This window comes from Ascaphus truei, chromosome 3, assembly GCF_040206685.1.
Source record: "Ascaphus truei isolate aAscTru1 chromosome 3, aAscTru1.hap1, whole genome shotgun sequence".
Classification (NCBI taxonomy): Eukaryota; Metazoa; Chordata; class Amphibia; order Anura; family Ascaphidae; genus Ascaphus; species Ascaphus truei.
In genome coordinates this window covers 353,019,323-353,036,582 of record NC_134485.1, presented here as the reverse complement: position 1 = coordinate 353,036,582, position 17,260 = coordinate 353,019,323, and the positions used below count along the sequence as shown (strand labels likewise).

The 17,260-nt window shown below is 45.2% G+C and overlaps 1 protein-coding gene across 3 annotated transcripts in view; it reads right to left on the bottom strand.

Annotated features, from left to right (window-relative positions):
* Positions 1–17,260, bottom strand: part of PHF11 (PHD finger protein 11) — a 175,048-nt gene that overhangs the window by 140,268 nt on the left and 17,520 nt on the right. For all 3 annotated transcript variants that reach the window (XM_075591937.1, XM_075591938.1, XM_075591939.1), the window contains exon 2: positions 14,917–15,021. In XM_075591937.1, the coding sequence (XP_075448052.1) occupies positions 14,917–15,021 (105 nt within the window). The remainder of the gene's footprint in view (positions 1–14,916; positions 15,022–17,260) is intronic.

The window sequence follows — 17,260 nt, the reverse complement described above, 5'->3', positions numbered from 1 at the left end:
GAGGCCGCCACCCACAGTATTCCCCGAGAACCTGGACTCCTGGCACCCATCCGGTGGAGAGGGTACCCCCACCAACCAGAAGGGAGGATCCCATCCAACAGCGGAGAGGTCCAAACACCGAGCCCCGTTGAGAGCTTCCGCTGACGACCGAGGTTGCGGACTCAGGAGATGATGAGATGGACTGTTCATATGGCAGAACCACTGCCACAGCTTGTTTCCGAGGGGACCACAATCCGTGGTTAGTCCCAGCATCTCTGGAGGAGACAAAAGTAAACGCCATGCTGGACTCGAGCTCTGGAAAAACCCTGATCCTAGAGGGCCTAATTCCAAGCAATAGACTATCTTATGACTCTCCTTGGAATATCAAGTGTATCCATGGGGATACAAAGAGATACCCGACAGCGAACGTTCTACTGCGTATCCAGGATCAAGAGGCTAGCCTACTAGTGGGAGTTGCTCCCTGGCTACCTGCTCCTGTTCTACTTGGCCGAGACTGGCCCTACCTCGAAACATTGTTGGCTCCTACTCCTACGGAGCCTACTTCTCTGGTACCGGAGAAGCCCGGAGACTTGTTCCCTTTTTCCCCAGAGATTTTTCCCCGTAGACATCATGTCCCAAAGACACGTAAACAGAGATGCGGAAAAAGAGGACTGGTTAAGAAAGGCTGGGACTCTTGGTAACATTAGTCAGCCCAAAGGACTGCAGGTCATGGCCGGGGATGACCAGGGTGGGGAACAGATAGATACGGGAATGTTGCCACACCTGGATCTTCCTGACTTCCGTCAGAGGCAGAGGGAGGACCCAGCTCTGGCTAGACAATATGAGAAGGTGGTACAGGTCAACAACAAGATAATGGATGAACAAGGTGTAAAAGTGTTCCCACATTTTGAACTGTTGAATGACATCCTATATCGTGTGAATAAGGTTACACAAACAGGGGAGGTCATTCGACAGATGCTAGTCCCTAAAGGGTTAATTAAAACAGTGTTCACCCTAGCCCATACTCTCCCATGGGGTGGTCATTTGGGCAGAGATAAGACCACGGACCGCATCTTGTCCCAGTTTTACTGGCCAGGCATACATGGTGACATCATGAAACTATGTGAGACATGTCCTGAATGCCAGTTAACTAGCCAAAAAGGACAGAAGGTGGCTCCCTTGGTTCCTCTGCCCTTGGTAGCCGAGAGAATTGGGGTAGATCTGGTCGGACCTTTAGAACCCTCTGCGAAGGGACATAAATTTATACTCGTTGTTGTAGATTATCCCACCAGATATCCTGAGGCCTTCCCTCTGAGATCAGCCACTGCTAAATAGGTTGCTCACAGGCTGTTAGAACTGTTTTCTAGGGTAGGACTTCCCCAAGTAATGTTACCTGACCAGGGAACAAATTTCATGGCAAAGTTATTGCAGGATGTCCTGAAGTTATTGGAGGTAAAATCCGTCCAGACCTCGGTCTACCATCCTCAGACTGATGGATTGGTAGAGAGGTTTAACCGTACTTTAAAAACCATGCTTAGGAAATTTGTGGACACTGGAAAGCGAGCTTGGGATGAACTTCTCCCTTTCCTGTTTGCGGTACGAGAAGTTCCCCAATCATCCACAGGCTTCTCCCCGTTTGAGCTCCTATATGGACGCCAACCTCGGGGTATTCTCGACCTACTGAAGGAATCCTGGGAGGAGGAGCCTTCCCCCTCCAAGAATACCCTTCAGTATGTCATAGACCTTAGAAACCGCCTAGACATGATAGGTCGGTTTGCTAAGGAAAACCTCAAATCTGCCCAAGAACGTCAAGAGAGGCAGTACAACCAAAATGCTCGCTTGAGGGTCTTCCAACCTGAGGACCAAGTGATGCTACTACTACCGACATCAGAGAGTAAACTCCTTGCGAAGTGGCAGGGTCCTTTCCAAGTTCTCCACCGCACCGGGGAGGTGAACTATGAGATCTCTCAACCAGGGTCCAGGAAGGGTAACCAAATCTACCACGTGAACCTCCTAAAACCCTGGAAAATGATTAGATCGCTGTTCATTCACCCTCGGGAAGGAGAGACGGATTTGGGTCCACAGCTTCCAAAGGGTAGTACGTACAATGACCATCAGTTCCCATAGGAGGGCAGTTAACAACGGAACAAAGGTCAGACCTACTAGAGGGCCGAAAAGACCTGGTAGAGATGGAGATAATAGACATGTTGGAATTGGGCGTGATCGAGGAGTCCCACAGCGAATGGTATAGCTCTATCGTGTTGGTCCCTAAACCAGATGGGAAGGTGAGGTTTTGCGTCGATCTGCGAAAGGTAAATGCTGTATCCAGATTTGATGCATACCCCATGCCTAGGGTGGATGAATTGCTTGACTCGCTTGGTAAAGCAGAGTATATCTCCACCCTAGATCTCACGAAAGGATATTGGCAGATACCTCTAGCGGAAGAATCCAAATGCAAAACTGCCTTCGCCACCCCTCTCGGTTTATACCAATTCGTCACTATGCCATTTGGGTTACATGGGGCTCCAGCCACGTTCCAAAGGTTAATGGACAAGGTACTACGACCCCATAGGGCATATGCCGCGGCCTACTTGGAAGACATTGTCATCTATAGCAGACACTGGCAGTCGCATATAAAAAGGTTAAGGGCAGTCCTAACGTCCTTAAGAGAAGCAGGGCTCACTGCAAATCCAAAAAAATGTGCCCTGGGTAAATCCACTACAAAGTACTTGGGCTATGCCATTGGGGGAGGGATAGTAAGGCCACTAGCTAGCAAGGTGGCCGCCATAAAGGAAATCCCCACCCCACAGACAAAGACACAGGTCCGTGCCCTTTTGGGGTTAGCAGGGTATTACAGGCGGTTTATCCCCAATTTTTCAGAAATTTCTGCACCCCTAACAGATCTGACAAAAAAGAGTGCCCCGACCCAAGTTAAATGGTCTTGGGAGTGCCAAGACGCCTTTGACATGCTTAAAAAGTGCCTGTCAGAGGGCCCCGCTCTTCGGAGCCCAGATTTTAAAGAGCCCTTCATCATCCAGACGGATGCCTCAGAGGTAGGACTGGGAGCAGTGCTGTCCCAGCAATTTGATGGTGTTGAACATCCCATACTGTTCATCAGCCAGAAGCTGTTCCCAAGGGAAGTGAGGTATTCCGTCATTGAGAAGGAGTGCCTCGCGGTAAAATGGGCAATTGAGGCCTTGAGACATTATGTCGCCGGAGTACACTTCACCCTGGTTACTGACCATGCGCCCTTGAAGTGGTTAAACACCATGAAGGAAACAAACTCAAGGTTGACCAGGTGGTATATGGCCCTCCAACCCTTCTCTTTTGACATTCAGCATAGACCCGGAAAGGACCATGGAAATGCTGATTTTTTGTCAAGAGAAGGAGTGGAGGGTCGGGCTTCAGCCGTGTGGGACACTAGCCACACACAAACAGGGGAGGTATGTGACAGAGTTAAGTCAACTCCTATCAGTTACGCCTGGGATACATATGTCTGAGTGCTTCATCCAGCACTCATAAGGGTTAACTCAGGTGGAAGTTAGGTAGTCAGGATGTAATCTGACACCTGAGAGCCAGCAAGGTAGAAAAGGATGTTGTTACTAGCAGTAGCTGGCTCTCTCAGACCAGAGCACATGGATAGATGTGCTGCTAGACAGACGGATACAGCACACTACTTACTGCAGCCAAAGTAAGATTTGTTTCATTTGTTTCATGACTGCTTAAAAGACTCTGAAGGTTTGGTTATGGTTTAGCCAGCCAGCCTGCTAGATAGGTCTGCTGTATTAGTTAGTTTTTCTCCCAACATGGAGCAGGATTTATTTGTTTAAAGGGACAGTGTACCCGCATGTTATGTTGTAATGGAGAAATAAAGCCATTGAACGTTTTTCATTATCCTGAAACTACACGTGTGGACTGTTCCCTGACCTCGGCTACAGGCCGTCCTGCCACACTCACTCTCTCAGAAACACTCTCACTTACTCTCTCAGACACACTCTCTTAGGGAGGGAGGGGGGAGGAAAGGTAGGAGATCCGTGCAGGCAGCTCCCTGCACACAGTCACATGCACACAGTCACATACACACACACACACACACACAGATACACACACACACACACAAATACACACACACAGATACACACACTTTGGAGAGCAGTGGAGAGCAAAGGCAGCGACGGATATGGGTGACTGGGAGGGAGGGAGGGTGGAGGAAAGGCAGGAGATCCATGCAGGCAGCTCCTTGCACACAGTCACATGCACAAAGTCACATACACACACACACAGATACACACACAAATAAATACACACACAGATACACACACACACACAGAGACAAATAAATACACACACACAAATACACACATACAGATACACACACACACACACACACAAACACACACACACACAGATACACACACACACACACATTGGAGAGCAGAGGCAGCAATGGATGTGAGTGACTGGGGGAGGGGGGGAAGAGGGAGAGGAAAGGCAGGAGATCCGTGCAGGCAGCTCCCTGCACACAGTCACTGGACAGGCAAATGTACAACTCTCCCCCCTCTCCTCCTCCCCACCTTCTCCTATCACCCAAGGCATAAGGGGACGGGACACCGCGCAGCCACCTGCAGACAGAGGAGCCAGGAGCGGGAAGGCAGACACACACACACCGTGTGCTCTGTACAAAGCGGAAGCCCCGCCCCCGGCTTCCTCTGACGTGCAGCCAATCCCCTGAGGGCCGGCCGGCCGGCATGAAGGAGAGATGTGGGGTGTGATAATCGGAGGGATGGTGGGGAGGATAATCGCGGCGCCCCTCTAGGCAAGCCACGGCGCACCAGGGCGCCGCGACGCCCAGATTGGGAACCACTGGTCTAAGCTAATAGGGTTAGAGTTAAGGTCTGAAGAAGGTAGGGCCCAAATAAGAAGAGTTAAATAGCATTAATTAGAGTTGAATAAAGTTAATAATTAAAATAGAGGTCAGATGGGGTTGAAATACATGACCTGAATCGGTTTGGAGTTGGTTAAGCGTTGATTAACAGTTAAATTAACACGGGAGTTGGATAGCTTGTTAGGAACCAGACAGGATTTAGCCAATAAATGTCTGTAAATATCTCAGGATGGCAAGTGAGGTCTGGTTCCACAATGGGGAATAGAAATTGTAAGGTACATATAGCAGATCTGCAGATATAAGGTCAATAGAGGAGAGGATGCTTTAAGATAGGATACCAGACGCAGTCGCCGGCGGGATATGCGGTCTGTCGTTGTCATGTGCCCACATACTCGGACCGGGGCCTACACCCCGGGTCTCGAGAAAGTCCTTAGGAAGAGTGAGAATGGAGCTACCAGGTTGGAGGGAGGAGACCTGGGGAGAGCTCCAATGGATTCCCATGTCCGGAAGGCAAGGGAAGGGCATTGGCCATGGGCCATTGATTTCTTCCCCATCTGTGTATCTTCCCTTATGTAGCATGTGTTCCTTCTGTGTCTTCCCCCTCCCACCCTACCTTCTGCCTAGGTGGTACACCGCTGAGGCTCGACGAGCTGCAGGACATCGCAGGGCGGCGGAGGCCCCCCGTGCCATCCCGACACTCTTCATGGAAATGCGACTGACGATAGGTGAGAATCGGCTCACACCATGCCGTTGACTGGCATATCCCATAATGCCAAAGGATTAAACTGCCCCAATAAAAGAAAGGTGGCCCTCACGGATTATAAGAGAAAAGGGGCTGATATAGTCTTAATCCAGGAGACGCATTTTAGCACCACCAGCTTCCCGAAATACTTTGACAAGCAATTCAAACAGGTGTTTCTGTCCTCCGCAAAGGAGAAGAAACGGGGAGTTGCAATACTCATACACAATAGACTGGGACTAGTGGTGGATACAGTAAAGAAGGATAGAGACGGAAGGTTCCTCCTGCTGGCAGGGACATTAAATCAGCAGCCCATCACGATAGTGGCAATATACGCACCAAATGGTCACGACTCACCGTTTTATACAGCAACATTCACAGATATCAAAAAGCATGCCATAGGTGCCCTAATAGTGGGAGGCGACTTTAACACAGTGTTGAACACAGATCTTGACAGATCAGGGCCCCCCAGGCTTACACCAACGACAAGGCCTAAAGCGCTAGAAAATGGGCTAACGGACTTGGGGTTGGTATATGTATGGAGGGAGTTTCACCCTTTTGACAAAAATTACACCTTTTACTCACACCCGCATAACTCCTTCAGCAGAATCGATTACTTCTTTGTCACTAGTAGACTGGTCCCACAGATCTCCCATACTGGGATCCACGATATTGCGTGGTCAGATCATGCACCCATAGAACTAAAGTGCGCACAAATAGGGCTGGACAGACCAGGAGCAAACTGGAAACTTAACGAGTCCTTACTCAAAATACCCGAAGTACAAGAAAAAATAGGAGGAGAAATTACACATTTCTTTAGAGAAAATGAGGGAAGCGTGTGTTCCCAAATCACCCTCTGGGAGGCACATAAAGCAACACTAAGAGGGTTCCTCATTATCCTGGCAGCCAAGAGAAAGAGAGAGAGAAATGTAAAAATTATAGACGGTCAGAACGAATTGAAAAATCTATGGGATCAGCATAAGAGGTCTCCTGACCCGGTTACCCTCCAAAAGATTAAGGACACGCAGATTAAGTTGAAGCTGCTTCTTACCTCCTAGGCCGAGAAATCGCTGACTTGGTCAAAGAGAATTTTTTTTTAAAAAGCTAACAAGCCAGATACCCTACTAGCCAAGATGTTTAATCCCAAAGCTAAGAGCTACAATATCCAGGCCATACGCACACAATCAGGCACACTTTCTGCCAACCCTAAAAATATAGTGGGGGAATTAAAAAACTATTACGAGACACTATATGACAGGAGAAGGTGATCCGCTCGTCTGGTACGGAGAGAGTCCTGAAGGATTTCATGCAGAATTTGAATCTGCCATGTATGAGTGAGGTAGATAGAGAGGTGATGGGCAAGGACTTCACGGCGGAAGAAATATCCAAGGTCATTACAAATCTGAAACCCTCTAAAGCCCCGGGTCCTGATGCATTCTCGAATCTGTACTACAAAAAATACAAAAATAAATTGACCCCTTTTTTCCTCAGGATGTTTAACCAAGTGTTGGGAAGCACCCCTTTCCCCCAACATATGCTCCAGGTGTCAATCTCAGTAATACAGAAACAGGGTAAAGACCCACAGAACTGTAGAAGTTACAGGCCAATATCCCTGATTAATTCAGACATTAAAATTTACGCTAAATTATTGGCCAACAGATTGAGTCTCATCCTGCCCAGACTGGTGCACCCAGATCAAGTCGGGTTCATAGCGGGTCGACAAGCTGCAGATAACACCCGACGAATCATTGATCTGTTAGAAATAGCCAATACAAGATCAATACCAGTTATGGCGCTCAGTCTGGATGCAGAAAAAGCGTTCGACAGGATAGACTGGCCATATTTGGAAGCCGCGCTTGGAGCATTTGGGTTGGGAGCGTGACTGACTAAAGCTATTTTCTCCCTATATTCGGCACCGTCAGCCAGGGTGACCAATCAGGGATTCGCTTCGGACCCCTTCCTAATTAAGAGCGGAACACGGCAGGGCTGCCCGCTCTCCCCCCTCCTCTTTGCACTGTGTATGGAGCCCTTGGCTGCTCAGATACGAAACAGCAAAGATATCTCGGGTATTGTCATCGGAAGCCAGTAGCATAAGGTGGCACTGTATGCGGATGATGTTTTCCTGACAATATCTAGACCCCTCACCTCTCTACCAAACTTTTTCGACTTACTGGGGAGATTCAACAGGATCTCCGGATTCAAAATCAACCAATCTAAATCAGACGCCATGAATATAAATTTACCTAAACATCTGGAGAAGCTGATCACCCTCAACTTCAACTTTAACTGGCAGCAGAAGCAAATTAAATATCTAGGGATTAATGTAACCAAGACAACCAAACTGCTGTACCAGACAAATTACCCCAAACTTATACACGCCCTGAGAGGGGACATAAGGAGATGAGCCAATTACAAAATTTCTTGGATAGGGAAAATCCACTGCATTAAAATGAATCTGCTTCCTCGCCTTCTATATTTATACCAGACCCTCCCGGTGCCACTGGGATTGAAGGATGCCCTCTCGCTTCAATCTGAGATAGATAAATTTATCTGGGGAGGGAAGAGAGCGATAGTGGGTAAGCAGATAATGCGCAAACAAACAGGGGCAGGGGGGCTGGCTGTACCTTGCTTGTTAGCTTATTACAAAGCGGCCCAATTATGCCAAATTGTGCAATGGCACACCAATCCGGACTCAAAAAGATGGGTCGCATTAGAAAAAGAGATTTGCTCCCCGGTTGAGCTAGGACATCTAATCTGGCTATGCAAAAAGGTGCGATTAAGCCCCAAAATGCTGCTTTCCTCAATGGCCAACTCAATCTCGGTGTGGGAGACCACTAGGCTCAAATGCAAATTGACCCATAAAACATCAGGAATGACCCCATTATGGGGGAATCCATTATTTGCTCCTGGACTGAACAATGCGGACGTCACAATTTGGAAAGCTAAACACATTAATAGATTAGTGGACCTGGAGGGCAGAAGAGGCATACAAACATTCGACACCCTTAAATCTAACACAAATATCCCCAATGCTGAATTCTTTAGATACCTCTAAACCAATTAACAAACTTTGAAAAGCTCTGTTGCTCAGGGACGACCACAAAGTGACTCACATCGCAGTTGTACAAGGAAGTAACTGGTTCTGGCTCGACCGTGACCGAAAAGTTAGGATATATGACCAAATGGGAGACGGACTTAGGGGAGGTCTTAGATTTAGAGGACTGGACAAAAATACCATGGCAGTTTCCAAAAGCTCCATGTGTACGACCCTAAGGGAGAACGCATATAAAGTTATGATGAGATGGTACCACACCCCCACAAAATTGGCAAAATTCCTGCCCAGTTACTCCCCATTGCACCCTAGACAATGTGGACAGCAAGCAGACTTGTTACACATGCTGTGGTCTTGCCCCAAACTATGTATTGTGAAATAAGTGATATAAGGCGCAAACAACTATAAATAATAAGAATAGTGAATATATAATAAAAAGTGATGTGTGATGAAAATATTCCAACCACCCAGCTCAAACCTCACTGGTGGGACCTGTTTCACGGGTTCCAAAGATTTAAGCAATTTTCTCAAACATCCAGGGGGAGCATATGGGGAAAAAAACACAACAAGGTACACAAATATAAGTGCAGACGTTTCTGGAATGTGGAATGATTATGTCTTGGCTCGTATAGATGTACTACTCACAAGAATTTAGAGTAAATCAGGCAGCTGGCAAATAGGGTTGCCACCCATGTAGATGGCTAAGATCTGGACCCCCCTTGTTGGAGATACTCCGTCAGCAAGGTGATGTATGCAAAATAGAGAGAGAGCTACATAGTGCGATCAAAAAGGTAAACTTTATATTTTAAAACCGGGTCTGTAAAATACGCACTTACAACGTGCCAGTAAAAATCAAGCATGTATCTCACAAATGGAGAAAGTAGAAGCTCCCCAAACTGCTCACCGCCTCCCTCGGGTGTCTGGCTTTCTTCCACGGATCTGTGTGCCGATTCAGAGCCTCCCTCAAAGCGCCCGTCCAGGATGATGACGTCACGGCTGCAGAGTTGGTCAGCTACGGGTCGCGTCTGAGCCCAAAATTGGTCCACTCAACGCGTTTCGCCCAGCTTGCTGTAGCTGTTGTCGGCTTCGTCAGGAGTGTATAGGATTGGGTACAGTTGACTCTTATATACCCATGTAACAAGCTAATCTAGTTAATTATACAATAAAACAATTAAACAACCTGATCTATGACTATTATTATGGGAGTGAAGTTGGAAATTTCATGGCATACAATAAATTGCTTCGTATACATTAATGTGTAAGTGCAACTGACAGTGCAATGAAGAAACATAGAGCAGACATGCTAATCTCATAACATTAAGAGTGCATATATATTTACAAAACAACCCAACTTGGGCAATATGAAATGTCATTAGACAATTACTGTTTAGTATGGCATATGTGTTTGACTGCTAGTGCAATCCTGAGTGATATCCTTTGTTTAAAGTCCAATCTGCGATCATCAATGGACAACAATTAAGGAATAAAGTGTGAGGGGATAGAGTTTGAGGGGTGAATTTAAATAATCATATTTATGTAGTATGAAACTACTTAAAGCTCTTTATGGATTCTATTATTTTTACAGAAGATCTTCAATTATTGGATATTTAACAATAGTGCTCAAATTAGCAAATAAAGAGTCTAATAAAATATTAGTATTAGGAGTTAGTATAAATGTGTGATCTTTAATGGGGTGCAATTATCTGCACAGCATCTATCTGGGAACTATATTGTAAGGAGAAGTTGCAGAATAGTATTTCCTGATGACATTCTAAACAAAATACACCTGTATTTAGGTGTGTCTATGTGGTCCAAACTATAAGTGTTGTCTATTCTTATTTCTAGATAATTCAATAAATTGATTTTATAAATAGTGTACAGATTCTATGTATCATGAAACAGAGTCTTATGGGCATTCACTGAGATTGCGTAATCAGGTAGGCTATTATATTCAATGTGAAAATGCATGTGAGTATAATATTATAAAGTGCTGATTGTGAAACAGTCTATATCAATCTACTATAATGACATTTCATTTACACTGAATGGATACAGGATCAATATTCAAAAACAACAACATACAGATTATATATATAGTGTATACAGTTGCCAGTTCCTGTGGTAATTTCTGAAAGATAAAATAGGAAAAGCTGGTACAGAGGCAGAGAGACAAAGGAACAAGGGGATCATATTAGTACCATGATTCTAAGCATACTCTATTTCAAAAAAAGGAGCAAGATCTATCTCGGTATTAAGGCCTCTTGGAGCTAATGTTTTGAGGCGATGGATCCAAAATGTTTCCCTCTTTAGAAGTTCTAACCCCCTATCCCCTCCCCTCCAATGGGGTAGTACATGTTCGATGGCTTTAAAGATTAGGCCTGTTGGTTCTCCACCGTGAAATTCAGTAAAATGATTTGGTATACTGTGGTTAGTCAATTTTCTCTTAATGCCACTTAGGTGCTCAATAATTCTGGTTCTTACTGGTCTGGTGGTCTTTCCGATATATTGTAGCCTGCAGGAACATTCCATTAGATACACTACATGGTCTGTCCTGCAGGTCATAAAGGTTTCAACATTGAAGACTTCACCAGTGACATTAGAGCAAAAGTTGGTATGGTTAGAAGACCTGAATCCACACGCCTTGCAGCTTGTACAGCCAAAGAAACCTTTTTTGTTTAACCATCTATTGTTCTTTGAATTGGTTTCCCTTAATGCACTTGGGGCTAATTTGTTTTTGAGATTAGAGGCTTTTTTAAAGATCACATTTGGTCTGTCTGGGATATTGGGACCCAGAACTGGATCGTTTTTAAGTATGTCCCAGTGCTTTGCAATAATGTTCTTAATTTTTCCTGCATCTCTACTATATCCCGTCAAGAATGCAAAATCGTATTTGTTGTTTCTACTTAAGTTCTTTTGCTTTGGTACCAGTAGATCCCCTCTCTGAAGTTCCCCTGCCCTACTTATAGCTGATTCTATTGTTTCCTCTTTGTAATCTTTTTCCAAGAACCTATTTTTAATCTTTTCAGATTGTGTGATGTATTGTTCTTTGTCTGTGCAATTCCTTCTTATTCTGGTGAACTGGCTTGCTGGTACATTGTCCATCCATTGTGGTAAATGGCAACTATCTCTCTTGATGAAGTTGTTTTTATCTATATCTTTAAAGTATGTTTTTGTCTTGATAGATTAGTTCTCAATATAGATATTTAAATCTAGAAAATTAATTTGATCCTTGCTCCATTCACTGGTAAATTTTAAATTGTGTGAGTTAACGTTCATCTTATTGATAAATTTAATTAGTGTATCTTCTCCCCCACTCCAAATGAAAAACACATCATCAATGTAGCGGCGATAGAGGACAAGATTCGCACCAAGCTCACCCCTGACCAGATGTTATCTATCTCCCAATCTGAAACAAACAGATTGGCGTAGCTTGGAGCGAATCTCGTCCCCATCGCCGTCCCACATTTTTGCAGGTAAAAGGTGTGTGAATACCAGAAATAATTGTGCTCTAGTATGAATTTTATACTATCGATGATAAATTCAACCTGTGATGCTGGTAAACTCTCATCTTCATGTAAAACTCGCCTGACTGATTCGCAACCCTGTGTATGTTCGATGATTGTATACAGTGAAGCAACATCGCATGTTGCCAATAGAAAGTGTTTTTCCCATTTAACACCACTCAAAAGATTGAGTATCTCTAATGTGTCCTTTAAATAGGCTTTTTGTTTGACCACATATTTTTGTAGGAATGTATCTATATACAAAGAGAGGTTGGCAGTTAGTGAGTCAATCCCCGAGATTATTGGTCTGCCTGGGGGATTGACTACACTCTTGTGGATCTTTGGAAGGAAGTAGAAGACCGGCATCTTGGCTTTATTTTGGTACAAAAAATTGTATTCTTTTTCATCCAGTATGCCGGTCTCCCTTCCCCCATCCAACAGCATTTTAAGTTCTTCTGTGTATTTAATGATGGGATTGCCTGACAGTTTTTCATATGTGTTGGTGTCTCCTAGTAATCTCAATGCCTCTTCTTCATATTTTTCTCGATCCATGAGGACTATCCCCCCCCCTTTGTCTGCCTGTTTGACCACCAAATCCTTATTATCCATTAGTTGTTTAAGGGCATCTTTTTCATTCTTAGTTAGATTTTCTTTTTTATGATTTCCCTTTTCTTTCAAATCTGTACTCAAAATTTCAAATTCTTTTGTTATCATTTGAAAAAAAACTTCCAAATGATTCCCTGTGGCAAAGTGGACCAATTTTGGGCTCAGACGCGACCCGTAGCTGACCAACTCTGCAGCCGTGACGTCATCATCCTGGACGGGCGCTTTGAGGGAGGCTCTGAATCGGCACACAGATCCGTGGAAGAAAGCCAGACACCCGAGGGAGGCGGTGAGCAGTTCGGGGAGCTTCTACTTTCTCCATTTGTGAGATACATGCTTGATTTTTACTGGCACATTGTAAGTGCGTATTTTACAGACCCGTTTTTAAAATATAAAGTTTACCTTTTTGATCGCACTATGTAGCTCTCTCTCTATTTTGCATACATCACCTTGCTGACGGAGTATCTCCAACAAGGGGGGTCCAGATCTTAGCCATCTACATGGGTGGCAACCCTATTTGCCAGCTGCCTGATTTACTCTAAATTCTTGTGAGTAGTACATCTATACAAGGCAAGACATAATCATTCCACGTTCCAGAAACGTCTGCACTTATATTTGTGTACCTTGTTGTGTTCTTGCCCCAAACTAGCCACAGTCGGGTGCAAGGTGAGGAAACGCAGGGGAATGGGTTCTTTCACGTGTCCCTGACTCCCCCCTCCCTGCCCTTTGCCCCTCCCCCCCTCCCTGCCCTTTGCCCCGCCCCTCCCTGCCCTTTGCCCCGCCCCTCCCTGCCCTTTGCCCCGTCCCTCCCTGCCCTTTGCCCTGCCCTCCCTGCCCTTTGCCCCCCCACTCCTGCCCTTTGCCCCCCCGCCCCTCCCTGCCCTTTGCCCCCCGCCCCTACCTGCCCTTTGCCCCCCCACCCCTCCCTGCCCTTTGCCCCCCCATCTCTCCCTGCCCTTTGCCCTCCCTGCCATTTGCCCTACCTGCCCTTCGCAATCCCCCGCCCTTCCACTTGCCCCCCTCCCTGCCCTTTGTCCCCCTCCCTGCCCTTTGCCCCCCCCCCCCTGCCCTTTGTCCCCCTCCCTGCCCTTTGTCCCCCTTCCCTGCCCTTTGCCCCCCCTCCCTGCCCTTTGTCCCCCCCTCCCTGCCCTTTGTCCCCCTTCCCTGCCCTTTGTCTCCCCCTCCCTGCCCTTTGTCCCCCTTCCCTGCCCTTTGTCTCCCCCTCCCTGCCCTTTGTCCCCCCCACTTCCTGCCCTTTGTCCCCCCCACTCCCTGCCTTTTGTCTATGATAATGATAATTCCTCCAATTATAGAACTGTCTCTCTAAATTCATGACACCTGGCAGCCAATCTGGTTGGTAGAGTCATAGTGGAGTGGCAAAGAACTACTGTGTACATCCCCTTCTACAGCTATAACACCAAGAACTCTAAGCAAACAGTTATGTGGCATGAGATTAATGTCCAATTCACAGAGTTTCACTTGAACGAACAATAAATACTGTAGGCTTTCCTCAATTATACAAAAGGGTAATATGGTGCTCAAGTATGTAGTCCCATTACTTGTGATTGTTAAAGTCATTAATGAAGTAACCTCCTGGGACTTGAATACAGTACAACTATAAAAAGGGCTCCAGTTACCCTGAAGGCAGGGGTAGTTGCATGAAAACACCCACCCCTAACCTCATTGGGCTGGCCCCCAGTAGTACTAACAATTGAATGTGTAAATCTCCAGGGTTACTCACAATCTGCGTGCTGTCGCCAGAGGGTAGAATCCAATACAGAGTAGGTTGAAGCAACGCACAGCAAGAAGGGGGTGACAGCAGGTCTGGCAAAAATCTTCTTTATTGTGGAAGCATTAAAAATGTGGAAGGCTGCAACCTTCTACGCGTTTCGTGCAATGAAAGTTGCACTTTATCAAGATAAAGTGCAACTTTCATTGCACGAAACGCGTAGAAGGTTGCAGCCTTCCACATTTTTAATGCTTCCACAATAAAGAAGATTTTTGCCAGACCTGCTGTCACCCCCTTCTTGCTGTGCGTTGCTTCAACCTACTCTGTATTGGATTCTTTCCTCAATTATAGCATCATTAAACTGGAGGTTAAAAAATTATAAAATGTTTCAGCAAATAAAAAAAACATTCTTTAATTATTTCTTACCAATCTCCTTCCTCGTTCTATTTCTTTTGTCACAGATTCAACATCAAATCCGCCCAGGACACTAGTGTTTGGTGGGCTCCTTGTAACTGCCCTCGGTGAATACAGCTAAAAAGAAAACATAATGAAATAAACTTGAGATATTTAACATATGCAAGGAAGAAGGTAAAATGGGATCTAAAACATGAGTACATCTCTGCATCCTTGAGTTTTTCAACCTTTATCACCTTTATACAGTACAATTAACAAGGGTAAGATAACATACATCCTGTATCATTATATAGTGCTGCAAATTCATGGTTATGGGCAGATGATCAAAACATACAACAATGATTTTCCTAATTTATTATTTACTTGTAATCTGATTTTCTGATTTGGTGGCTTCTACGGTTCTTACCAGATTGCCTCCATATGTTCAACAATTTAGAAACAAACCAACAACAAGTTACATTCTTAGGCCCAGATTCACAAAACGGTGATAAGCTGTAGCACACCTTTACTCCTATTCCTATGAATGTAATATGACAAGTGCAACAACAAAATGAAATATATCGCTCACTGATGAATATATTTAACACTTGTGTAAATTTGAATTTAGCCTGAGGTATCAGAGTGGATACCGGGTGCTACCTATGTGCTGATTTGAATTGTATTTTCAAAGAAGGGGATAAAGGCTTTATGTTATAAAGCCTTTCCCCAGCAAGAAGCACATTGGTGGTGCACACCTAGGCTATTTAAAACTTAACATTTATTTATGTCATGGTTAAAATAATAATACACATATATATATATAATAAACTTAGTGCCAAAAATTAAACTGTGTGTATCGTGTTATTAAAAAGTAGGTTGGTAAAGGGGTGCAAATATAAGACTCCGTTAGGAATACATATCCATCAATGTAATATTGGTCATAGGATATTTATATATAATAATCCTACAACGATGGATAAGTGTATCCTACTGTATGCAATTACTGGAGATAGGCTGACAGGAACAAGTTATCAAACAAATTAATCCTACCACAGATGTAATAGGGTTGCTATTTGTAAGGGGTGTTAATGTCCAATTGGTTATCCTGACCATATGACACTCAATTTGTAAAGCAGAAAGTGGGTCAACAACACAGCATACTGTACCTAATTGCTCACCAAAGACTGTGTCTATTAATGCATACACGCCTTGATGTAACTGCCAATAGTGCCTAATATGATTTTATAAGTTATTAATTAATATCACTATGTATCACTTCCTGACTATACATGCTAGGCTAATTAGCTCATTAAATAGCAGCTGAACAGACCTTTCCAGGAGAATTAACTCTATGAGAGCTGTAAAGTCCCACAACTGCTCCATTTTAGCCCTTAGAGGGCAGTGACGGCATCACAGTATGTTATTTATACATTATCTGACCGTTATGTCATTTTTTTCTAAATTTCACTCCACGTATGCACCAATTTGTACTATTTCATATTCTATTTCGTAAAAAATGCTGGGAGGGCGCTCAATCCCCAAACCCCTCCCCAGATTTTTTTACGAAATAGAATATGGAATAGTGCAAATTGGTGCATACGTGGAGTTAAATTTAGAAAAAAATACGTAATGGTCTGAGAATTTATAAATAACATATCTCCCCACTGACTTTGAGCGTGCCACATTTTTCACCATTGTGTCCAGTATTTTTGGACAAGCCACCTGGCAACCCTACATGTGATTAGTCGGAGAAAGGGACAATCCCTTACACAGAACCTTAATATGGTGAGGACTGAGGACTTTGCCAGACAGATTAATTATTTGGGTTCTCTGTATCATTTTGTGGGGCCCTCTCCTCTTTCCCTGGCTCTGATAGGCCCAGATGTTCTGATTTCCCAGAAAGTCTACCCTCCCCCACCTTTTCTTCCTCTTGGGAAGTTGTTGTGTGAGGTGCAGTCATCTAAAAAAGACAAAGTGGGGACCGGACGGGGAGGGGGGTAGTGCGCAGTATTAATCGTACCTCTGCCTGATCTTGTGACGGTTCAGGGGATTCCTGCCCCTTCATGTGTCCCCATCACCGCTGTCTCCCCTGCCTCTGACCTTTCTCCCTTGCCTCCTCGTTATCCTCTCCCTTCCTCCTCCCGCATCTGTCCCTCTGCGGCATGCCCTGACACGCTCCCAATTGCCGCGCGCGTCCCCCGCAAGGCGCGCGCATGTCCCCAAGCTCCCGATCCCCTCCGCGGCACTCAGTGCTCGCGGCGCCCCTCTATCTCCCCTCCGGTCACAGTACCTCCTGCAGTCACTCCTCCGGTTCCCTCTCCTCCCTCGGCGGGCGCCCCCACAGCCCGGCATTCCGCTCGTCTCCTCACGCAGCCTG